The 11,331-nt window shown below is 41.1% G+C and overlaps 1 protein-coding gene across 1 annotated transcript in view; it reads left to right on the top strand.

Moving 5' to 3' along the window:
- Znf283 (zinc finger protein 283) overlaps positions 1 to 5,880 on the top strand; it is a gene marked incomplete at its 3' end in the record, with an annotated part of 9,676 nt that extends 3,796 nt beyond the window's left edge. The window contains 2 exon segments of the mRNA XM_023704478.1: positions 4,534 to 5,774; positions 5,777 to 5,880. Of these exon segments, the coding sequence (XP_023560246.1) occupies positions 4,604 to 5,774; positions 5,777 to 5,880 (1,275 nt within the window).
- Between the last annotated feature and the right edge of the window lie 5,451 nt (positions 5,881 to 11,331).

The raw sequence follows: 11,331 nt of genomic DNA, 5'->3' as shown, positions 1-11,331 counted from the left end.
TCAGCCCACCAGGGGGCGGGGCTGGCTGGCATGTGGTGCTGGGGGATTGAACCGTGGTCCCTGTACTTTGCTAAGCTTGTTCTAAGTAGGTGCTTTAGACCACTGAGCCATCTCACCAGCCCTCAAACATTTTAAGGAGTGTATCCAAAATGTTATTTTGGGGCCTGCCGGTTAGATCAGTTATTTAAGTGCCTGCTTATGCAAACACAGTCAGGCATAGGATACCGTGGTTTTGATGCCCAGACCCACCCTTAAGGCAGCCTGAGCCAGCCCCTCACCAAAAAAAAATCCTTCAAAATGTTATTTTATTAGGTCATTTAGTGCAGAAGTGGAGATGCACAGCCACACTTACCAAACATCTGCTGTGTACCAAGTACTGTCCTGTGTGTGCAAAGGATATTTTCTTCTTCAGACTTTGAATGCAGCTTCCCTGTGGTCATGCTGGCCAAAGGAGAACCTTGACCGTGGCGATGTCTCCTCAATTTCTGAGTGACAGCTACAGCATGCAGCATGGTCAAGAGCAGCTGGGTATCCTGCACTTCAGGCCGTGCTGATTTGCAGTGTTAGTCCTGCTGGCTCTGTGCTCTTAATGATATGCCTCCCTGTCACACAGTTTTGTTTTTTTTTGTTTTTTTGTTTTTTGTTTTTAAACTCAGCTGTATTTATTACCTCTTAGCAGAATGTGACCTGGGCACGCACTCCCACTCACAGGCCCTGTTCCGAATAATTTTTGAAATAGCTCTGCGGTATCCCTAGAAGTTGTCTCTCCCTTGAAACAGTACTTTTCTTTGGAAAACAAGCCCGTGCAGCTCTTGGCGTCAAGTTTTCAGTATCACACAGTTTTTTTAAATATTTGTATGTGTGTATTTGTGTTTCTTCTTATGCAATTAATGCAGGCCTGGCACACACGCGTGCACACACACACACACACACACACACACACATTAGCAGCCCAGAAGACATACAGAGAATGAAGTTAAAATTACCTATCTTGGCCCAGCGTAGTGGTGCATACCTGTAATCCCAGTGCTGGGGAGGCTGAGAGAAAAGGATAACTAGGAGCCTAAGTTGCATAGTTACCCTGTACCAAATATATACATCAAAATATAATAACAAGATTTTATTTTAATTCATTTTGTCTTTTTGAGATAGGGTCTTTCTATGCAATTCAGGCTGTTCTTGAGTTCACTTTATAGTCCAGTCCAGTCTTGAACTCACAACAGTCCTTGGTTGGGGCTGGTGAGATGGCTCAGTGGTCTAAAGCACCTACTTAGAACAAGCTTAGCAAAGCACAGGGACCGCGGTTCAATCCCCCAGCACCACATGCCAGCCAGCCCCGCCCCCTGGTGGGCTGAGCTGGCCACACACACACACACACACACACACATAAATAAAGTTCTTAAAAAAAAACAACCAATCTTTGGTTGCTGGCATGGTGGTGCACCTGGGTTCCAGAGAACGAACCTGGGTCCTTGTGTTTGCTAGGCAGGTGCTTAGACTGCCAAGCTATCTTCCCAGCCCTGTAATCTTTTAACTTTCAAGAACTTCTGTACTTTCTTTAGTGGTGGATTAAATGAATAGAGTAGAATGCATTTAAAACTAAAGTGAACATGTTCCTTACAATGGATCTGAAGTTCAAAGTTACAACCTATGAACTTTGAACATTAACAAGTCCTAAACTGTCTTAGAAAATGTCCTGTTTTTGTCCTTAGAAGATAACAACAGTAGTAGAACAGAAAAAGAAAAAGAAAACAACATTTCAGTAGCAAATGTAATAGTAATTAGTACTGTTCTGGGAAGTAGGCTTTGGTTTTTTTTTTTTTTTTTTTTATACCAGGAATCAAACTTCAGACCGTGCACTTGTGAGGCAGGCTCTTATGCCACTGAGCTATATACCCAGCCCTTAGGCTCTGTTCTAAGCGGTAGAAATATACTTAGTTGACCTATAAAACATCCTCTGATGTAGGTACCATTTTATCCCCATTTTGTAGATTTAGATACTGAGGCACATGCAGTTTATTTATTTATTTTTTATTATTATTTTTTAGGTGGAACCAGGGATTGAACTCAGGCCCTTGTGCTTGCCAGGGAAGTGCTTATTCTACTGAGCCATCTCCCTGGCCCCAGCACATGCAGTTTAAATGACTTTCAAAGTCATAGTGCTGGTGGGAGAGGAAGGCAGGAAGTAAACCTGGAAAGTGTGACCACAGAGCTTGTTCTTAGTGGCTGTGCTGTATTCGCTTTAAGGAGATGGAGCCCTGAGTGAATCTAAAATAAGATCACTTTGTAACTGAGGTGATCACATCTTTTCTTTCTTTCTTTTTTTTTTTTTTTTTTTTCCTTCTTAGAAGTCTTGCTGGGATATGGCTCAGCAGTGCAGCACCTATCTGGCAAGCACAAGGTCCTGAGTTCCACTCTCGGTAAAAAAACAAAAACAAAACCAACAACACCCTCAATTCAAAACACAGGGCTGTGGAGCACAAAAGATGGGAGGCAGAAAAAAAGAAGTCTTTATCTTTGCTTATTTCATTTATTTATTTATTTATTTATTTAGTTTTTATGTATTTGGTACAGATTCTCACTATGCAGCTCAGACTCATAGTGGTCCTCCTGTTTCAGCCTCCCCAGCACTGGGGTTATAGGCGTGCACCATCATGCCCAGTACCAGGGATTGAATCTGAGCCCTAGTGCTTATCTTTGTTTTTTTTATTTTTATTCTTATTTTTTTAATCTTTGTTTTTTAATTGTTTGTTTAGTTTTCTTTTGAGATAGGGACTCACTATGTAGTGAAGTCTGGCCTTGAACTTGCTTATGTAGCCCAGGCTGACCTCAAACTCATGGCAATCTTCCTGCCTTAGCCTCTTGAGTGCTGGGATTACAGAACTGTAAAGTGGTGAAGTCCATTTTGCCAGTTGTGTAGTCGGGACCAGTCTAGTGTCTGGTAGTCATTAGATTGTGATCTTGCTGTATAACTCAAACTGCAAGTTTCCTGTAGAACTCATTACAAAACTACATACTGACCCATCATTAGTGACTCATGACAAATTTAAGGAGTGGGAAGTACAGCAGTCCCTCCCTATGTCGCAGTTCAACTTTCACAGATTCACTGTTTTGCGGGTTTTCAAAAAAATACTAATGTAAATTATTTATTGTGGACTTTTCACTGTATCATAGGATTTTGCTGTACCATACAGTATATGTATGTTGTTAAAATTACATAGGTTTGCTAGTTTCTTTTTTTCTTTTTCTCTTTTATGTATTTGGTACAGGGTCTCACTATGCAGCTCAGACTCGTAGTGATCCTCCTGTTTTCAGTCTCCCTAGTGTTGGACTTACACGTGTGTGCCACCATGCCCGGACTCAATTGCTGGCTCATTGCACCCTGGGAGCAGGGCCAGTGTGGCATGTGGGACTGGGGATCTAACCCTAGTCCCTGCACTTGCCAAAGCAGACACTTAGTCCACTGAGCTATCTCACCAGCCTGGTTTACTAGTTTAGAAAATGGTTAAGAACAGGTTTATAAGAGTGTGTAAAGGGTTTATAAAGTCTTAAAATATATATAAACACTAAATAAATATAACGCCACTACTTTGCTGATTTTCACTTATTGCTGGTGTGTCTGGAATATAACCTGCACAATAAGTGAGGGACCACTGTAATCACATAATTTTCTGTAGATCAACTGCTGTCTTTTTGACCCAGTGGATACCAAAGCCAAATGGTAAGTAGAGATTATTCCTTCCCTCCCAACAAATCACTTACTAAAAAGCAAACAGAGAATATATCAAAGTTGGAAATTCAGCCATTAAACTCTGGAGTTAAATTCAGATCTTAAAAGAGACTTTGGGGCTGGGGAGATGGCTCAGTGGAATAAGCGCTTCCCTGGCAAGCACAAGGGCCTGAGTTCAGTCCCCCGTTCTGCAAAATAAATAATTAATTAATTAATTAAAAATTAAAAATTAAAAAAAAAGAGACTTTAGGGGCCAGGGAGATAGCTCAGCAGCTTAAGTGCCTGCCTGGCAAGTACAAGGTACCAGGAAAAAAAAAAAGAAAAAAAAAGGAGGGACTTTTGACTAGAGGTAAAGGAAACAAACTATATGTTGTAGAAAGCTTAGACTAGGTTGGAAAAAAATGTAATCAGCTAGAGTATGTAACAGTAAGAACTTGATTAAGAGTCATACATAAAAGGGATATTGAGTGACTGGCCTTAGGTGACGGAAGCTCACATTTGGGTTTAAAGTTACCATTAGCATGAGAAAATGAGTCTTGCTGAAGTGCCGTCAGTGAATCCTTCAGAAAACCATCAAGCGAGAGCATTAAGATCCTAAGAGTAGAAAAATCAAAACTGAGCTTATTGTATAACAGGGGAGACCCTTATTGCCATGAATGAGTTCAGTAAGTCTCCTAACCAGTTCATTTCCAGTAGGCATTTTCTGTTTGTTTTATTTCTACTATAGAGGTGGGTTGTTTTTTGTTTTGTTTTGTTTTCCTAGCGAAAAAAATACGATTTGTGATTTTCTTGTTTTGTTTCAGATTTGGAGTCAACATATGAAACCAACAATGTATTTTCTGGAAAGGATGTTTTTGAAATGAATACTTCCCAATGGGAGATGAAAGGAAAAAAACCCTTGGCCTTGAGGCATTCATTTTGAGAAATAATTGGAAGTGCAAAAGCAAAGTTGAAGGATTACAGGAACATCAAAAGGGATACTTTGATCAAGTACTAATCAACTATGAAAAAATACCCACATACAACAAAAGTAACCCTCTTATCCCACACCAGGGAATTCATAAAAGAGAAAAAACCTTTGCTTGTTGTGAGGAATGTGAGAAAACATGTAGCCACAGCTTAAAACTTGGCCAACGTGAGAGAACTCGTACAGCTGAAAAATATTTTGAATGTAAAGAATGTGGGAAGAATTTTTTTAGTGCTTATCAATTTACTGTTCATCAGAGATTTCATACTGGTGAGAAACCCTATAAATGCAGCGAATGTGGGAAGACTTTTAGCTGGAGCACCAGCCTGGTTAAACATGAGAGAATCCATACTGGTGAGAAACCCTATGCATGCAAAGCATGCGGGAAGGCCTTTAGTCATGGTTATCACCTTACTCAACATCAGAAAATTCATATTGATGTGAAATCTTATGAATGTGAGGAATGTGGGAAGGCCTTCTTTTGGAGCCCAAGCCTTGCTAAACATGAGAGAGTTCATACAGCTGAGAAACTTTATCAATGTAAAGAATGTGGGAAGGCTTTCAGTCATGGTTATCACCTAACTCAGCATCAGAAAATCCATACTGGTAAGAAACCTTATGAGTGTAAGGTATGTGGTCAAGCTTTCTCTTGGGGCTATCAACTTACTTATCATCAAATATTCCATACTGGTGAGAAACGCTAAAAATGTAAGGACTATAGGAAGGGTTTTAACTGTGGATCAAGTCTTGTCCAACATGAAAGAATCCATACTGGCAAGAAACCTGATGAATACAAAGAATGTGGGAAGGCCTTTAGCTGTGTCTATTACCTCACTTAACACCAGAAAATCTATTCTGGTGAGACTGTCTATGAATGTAAGGAATGTGGGAAGGCCTTTAGTTGGGGTTCAAGTCTTGTTAAACACGGAAGAGTCCACACTGTGGAAAAATCCAATGGATGCAAAGAACATGGAAAGGTTTTAAGCCATGGCTATCACCTTACTCAACATAAGAAAATTCACACTGGTAAGAAAACTTTTAAATGTAAAGAATGTGGGAAGGCCTTTAGTTGGGGTTCAAGCTTGTTAAATATGAAAGAGTCTATGCTTACAAAAAATCCTATCACTGTGAACCATATGAGAAGACCGTCGATAGTGTCTATCATCTAAATGTTCATCAGATTTCTTTCTTTCTTTCTTTTTTTTTTTTTTTTTTTTGTGGAACCGAAGATTGAACTCAGGCCCTTGCGCTTGGCAGGGAAGCACTTATTCCACTGAGCCATCTCCCCAGCCCCCTTCATCAGAGATTTCATACTGGTGAGAAAGGTCACCAGTGTGAGGAGTTTGGGAACATCTTTACTAATGGCTCAACTTTGATCATCTGGAGAGAACTAATAGTAATAAACCCTCTGGATATAAAGAATATGGGAAAGCCCTTATATGGACAACTTTCTCAAGTGAGAAAATTTATGCTGATGAAATGTGATGAAGAGATGAACATCTTTATGTATGGACAACTTAACATGAGATGATATCCTGCTCTTGAGAAAGCCTATAAATGTAAGGAATGTGCAATGTATAGTCTTCACTGTGTATGGATGATAGCAATATATACTAGGGAGAAGTATTTGAATATAAGGAATATGAAAAGGCATTTATACTTCTGTATGATTTTTATCAAATTTTATCCATTTACATATAAGGAATAGCTAAAGATCCTTACCCTGGCATAAGGTTTGATGAACACCAGGGAATTTATAATTTTTAGAAAATAAGAAATATAAGAGATGGAGAGAGAGCTCAGCAGAATAAATGCCTGCCTGGCAAGCATAAGGTCCCAAGTTTGGTCCCCAATACCAGCAAAAAAAAAGAAAAAGAAAAAAGAAAGAAAGTAAGAAATATACTAAAAATGTGTGTAGGTGTGGTAAACATCTTAGAGTACATCAGAGAATTCATCTGAAGGAAAAATTTTGAATCAGGAGAATAGAAAGGCTTTTAGACAGATACTGCTCCACTTACTTTCTACAGACTACTGCCAACTCACAAACTATTCACCCGTCCATTATAAGAGAAGTACACACAAATTTTTGGAAGCTTGTAGTACTTTGGTGGTATAACATTTTCATTTGATTTACAAGAATATCAGCCCATGAGTGATTAGAAATTGAAAACAAGAATATATGCAGTGTATTATTTGTTGAAACTGTACTTCCAATTTGATTTGAAACTCTCATTGCTATCTGTTTATCAATAAAACTTTGAAAAAAAAAAAAGAAATTGAAAACAAAAAGTTTGTCCCATTTTAAAGATACCATTCACACTTTCTACAACATGAGGTCAAAAATAGGATTTAATCCAAAAGTAATCCTTTGTTCTCTCTCTGATGAGACTAGCAGAAAATTCATAGTATACAAAGATATGGAAAATGGGAATCACAATTTTCTCACGTCCATGATAGCATAAGAGAATTACATCAGTTGTTAATGTACAGAGGCCTACCAACACCATTCAATCTTTATTAGACTTAGCAGATTTGTCCTAGACAACCATCCTATTAATGTAACAATTGCAGGAAAGTGTAGGGATCTGTTGGTCTCTCAGTGTGATCCATTGTATCTAGGGAAAAACTGTGGTAGGAATGAGGAAAATATAGACAATAAGACAACAGCTGGATTAGGTGGTGGCTCACCTGTCTGGTTGGTGAGATGACTCCCTGAACAATAATAAGAACCTTTATTTATACTTTTACAGTTTCAAGATACAAGGTTGCTTAGTGACCAAAAGCCCACAATATCCAGGCAGGATGTTGTTCTCAAGACTGAGGTAGCTTGACTGCTTTAGGCAATGAGGCCTCATCCTGCCTTCCCACATAGGATCAATTTTAGCTTCAGCGGCTCCCAACAGGAAAATTCTTATACATGGCACAAATCATACTTGTTGCCAGTGCCCCTTCTCATTACTGGCTTATCCTCTTTTATGTTTAAACTAAGTCCTGATGATGTTAACTATATTTTTAGAGCTGCTATAGAGATCAGATGGATTTAGTATGTACCAGATCCACTAAAGAGTGTCAATATCTGGTATAGAATTTTTTTTTTTTTTTTTTTTTTTTTTTTTTTAGGGTACAGGGACTTGCTACGCAGCTGAGTCTCATACAGCTTGTTATGGTTTGTATCTAGTTGTCCCCCCAAAGCTGCATGGCTCAAGGGGCGGGGCCAGAGGACCAGGGTGGGGCTTGAGGGGCAAGGCCAGAGAGGCGCAAACCCTTAAACAGCATGCACCTCCCCCCTCCCCCCAGGCCTGGTGGCCTCTCTTGGAAGTATGGAGAGGGTCATCCTGGACACAGTGGCACCCCAGCCTCTCTTCCAGACCCTGTAGCATAGGATGGCAGTATCTCGAGGTCTTTGTATATAATTCAGGCTGCTTTAAACTATGAAACCTCCAGTAACTGTGAGCTAAATAAACCTTTCCTTTCCTAAGCCTGAGAGTCGAGTATTTGTCCCAGCAATGAGAGAAGAGTAACTAAGACAGAATTTGGTACCAGAGGAGTGGAGTTGTTGCTGTGGCTATACCTGATGATGTGGATTACAAGCTTTTGGGAATGGCATATGGGAAAAGATAGGAAAGATTTGGAGATGTTACCTACAAGTGAAGTACTGTAACAGCTTTGGCTGTTCTAAAAAAGATACTGGTCAGAGCTCAGACCAGAAGACATAGAAAACCTGCCCATAAAGACCAGGCTGGAGAGGTTTCTGCTGAGAAGAAGGACTGCATTGGTTATTGGACTCCAGATCATTTGTTTTGTTTTGGTAGAAAATTTGTCTGAATTTTGCCTATATTGAGAGACTTTGCCTGAGACTGAGATTAAACATGGAGGACTGATTAATCTTTCAAAGGAAATCTGAAGGTAGTAAAATATTGAGGCTGTGGCATGGTTATTGTTGGGGCTCTTAGATTTATGTTGAGAATAAAGAGCAAAGAGCCCAGCAGAATGATATAAAATGTGAGTTTGTCCAGAAAGGAAGTACCAGGAAGGCTGTGGACTGCAAAGATAGAGATCTCCATTGCCCAAGAGGCACAGGAGATCTCCATTGCCCCAGAGGAACAGGAGAATAGAAAAGATGTCCTGAGGGCATCACAGGAGATGGCAGATGCTCACCCTTTGCAGCCTCAGAATTACAAGGGTGAGAGACTTTACTTTGAGGAGAAAGCCTCAGAACCCTATGTTCCAAAATGGAGGCAGCAGCCACTCCAGGTTTCAGAATGGAGGAAGCAGCCACACCAGATTACAGAATGGCAGCAGCATACGGAATTTCTTCCTTGGAATCATGATTAGAGTGCTCAGCGATCCAGGCACTTGTCCCCCTACAGCCAAGAGAAAGGAAAGCCTGCCTACTGCTCCAGCTGGCCACAGATCTTGGCATCATCCATGTGGTGCTGGTTTTAGGCACATGCAGAATGCAGGAGTTCGGAGGTTAGGAAGGCTTCCACCTCAATTTCAAAAGAAGGCCTGGGAGGTCAGGCAGTGTGCCCCTGAGAGGGCAGTGTGTGAAGTTGTGAGTGAAAAGCCTATTCCGTGGAAATACCAGAAGTTTGGAAAAGCCCAGAATGTGGATTATCTAAGGGAAACTGCAGAGGGAGCAAAGCCAGCCTAACAGAGAAGCCATGGGAGCTTCCACCAAGTGTGCCACAGGGGCAGAGCCACATGGAGTTCACAATTTACCACAGATTACTTCAAATGTTCCACAAGGACCTGCAGGACTTAATGTTTGCCCTACTGGACTTTGGACTTGTATTGGCCCTAATGGTTTGTATCCTCCCATGTATACCTTTTGGAATGACAATGTTTATCTTGTGCCTTTGAATGTTGGATGTATTTAACTTTTCTTTTGTACAGGGCTTCACAGTTAAGAGTTTGCCTTGGATCTTGGAAGAGACTTGGGACTTAGACTTTTCAGCAATGCTGAAACTGTTGGGACTTTGGCAATTCTTAGAGATAGCCTAAAACGCCTTTTGCACAAAGGGATGTACATGAGACTTTGGGGGTCCAGGGGTGGAATGTTATGGCTTGTATCTAGTTGTCCCTTCAAAGCCTCATGTAAATCATGGGTAGTCATGATGGAAGAGCAGCGCGTGGCTCGAGAGGTGTGGGCAGAGGACCAGGGAGGGGCTTGAGGTGGGCCCAGACAGGCGCAAACCATTAAGCTGATAGCATGTGCCTCCTTGCCACCCCCAGGCCTGGTGGCCTCTCTTGGAGGTATAGAGCAGATCATCCTGGACACGGCAGCACCCTGCCTCTCTTCCAGACCCTGTAGAGCATGGGACGGCAGTATCTCAAGGTTTTGCTATGTAATTCAGGCTGCTTTAAACTATGAAACCTCCAGTAACTGTGAGGTAAATAAACCTTTCCTTCCCTAAGCTTGAGTGTTGGGTATTTGTCCCAGCAATGAGAGAAGAGTAACTAAGACAGTGATCCTCTTATCTCAGCTTCCTGAGCCCTGGGATTACAGGCATGGACCACCATGCCTGGTTTCAGTGGCTGGCAAGGCATGCCCAGGGTTCTGTGGCCAGCTCAGTATGAGGTACCAGGGATTGAACCTGCGTTCTGTGCTTGACAGGCAGGTGCTTAGACCACTGAGCTATCTCCCCAGCCCCTGGTATAGATCTTAGGATCAATACATATTAACTGTTGTTCTTCATCATTAACATTACTACTGTTCATGTCTTTTATTTATGTATTTAGTACAGGGTTTCTACATAGATCAGACTCGTAGTGATTCTCCTGTTTTCAGCCCCTCAAGCCCTGGGATTATAGGTGTGCACCACCATGCCCAGTCTCAGTTGCTGTCTCAGGGCACCCTGGGAGCAGCGCCAGGAGGGCATGCCAGGGATCAAACCCCGGCTGTTGTGCTCTTCCTAAGCAGGTGTTTTAGTCCACTGAGCTATCTGGCCATCCGCCTTGTTCATGTCTTAAGGGCAACCTTTGGTGTAAGGAATTTAGAAAACCCTCCCATAACCGTTCACCCATTTTGGGAAAATAGGTAAAAAGAAATTTGACAGTTTTTATTTTTTTATTTTTAAGATTTGAGTTGCAAGGGCTGGGGAGATGGCTCAGTAGAATTAGCGCTTGCCAGGCTAAGCACAAGGGCCTGAGTTCAATCCCCAGTTCTGGGGAAAAAAAAAAAAAAAAAAAAGATTTAAGTTGCATAAAAATTTGAAGCTGAAAAGGAAGCAAAACTTCAAAGAGTTTAGGAAAGCTATTTCATAGGATGACACATTTGCTTGTTACTCATGGTGAATTTATGTCCTAATGGTGAAATTTATTTATTTACTTTTTTTTTTTTGTACCAGGGATAGAACTCAGGATCTTGTGCTTGCCAGGCAGGTGCTTATACCACTGAGCTATATCCATGGCCCCTCTCTTGGTGAAATTTAATGTATGCCTTCATTTTCTGTATTTTTCATAAAATGGAGTGTGAGTTACTGGATTTCTTAAACATACTTGACTGGAACACTTCTTAGATGGTGATGTGTGTTTCATATTCAGCACATCAGAAATATAATATCTGGGCTGGTGAGATGGCTCAGTGGTCTAAAGCACCTACTTAGAACAAGCTTAGCAAAGCACAGGGACC

The sequence above is a fragment of the Octodon degus genome, unplaced genomic scaffold (genome assembly GCF_000260255.1).
Source record: "Octodon degus isolate 3935 unplaced genomic scaffold, OctDeg1.0 scaffold00197, whole genome shotgun sequence".
NCBI lineage: Eukaryota > Metazoa > Chordata > Mammalia > Rodentia > Octodontidae > Octodon > Octodon degus.
Note: the sequence above shows the minus strand (reverse complement) of the source record. Positions and strands in the feature narration are given on the sequence as shown.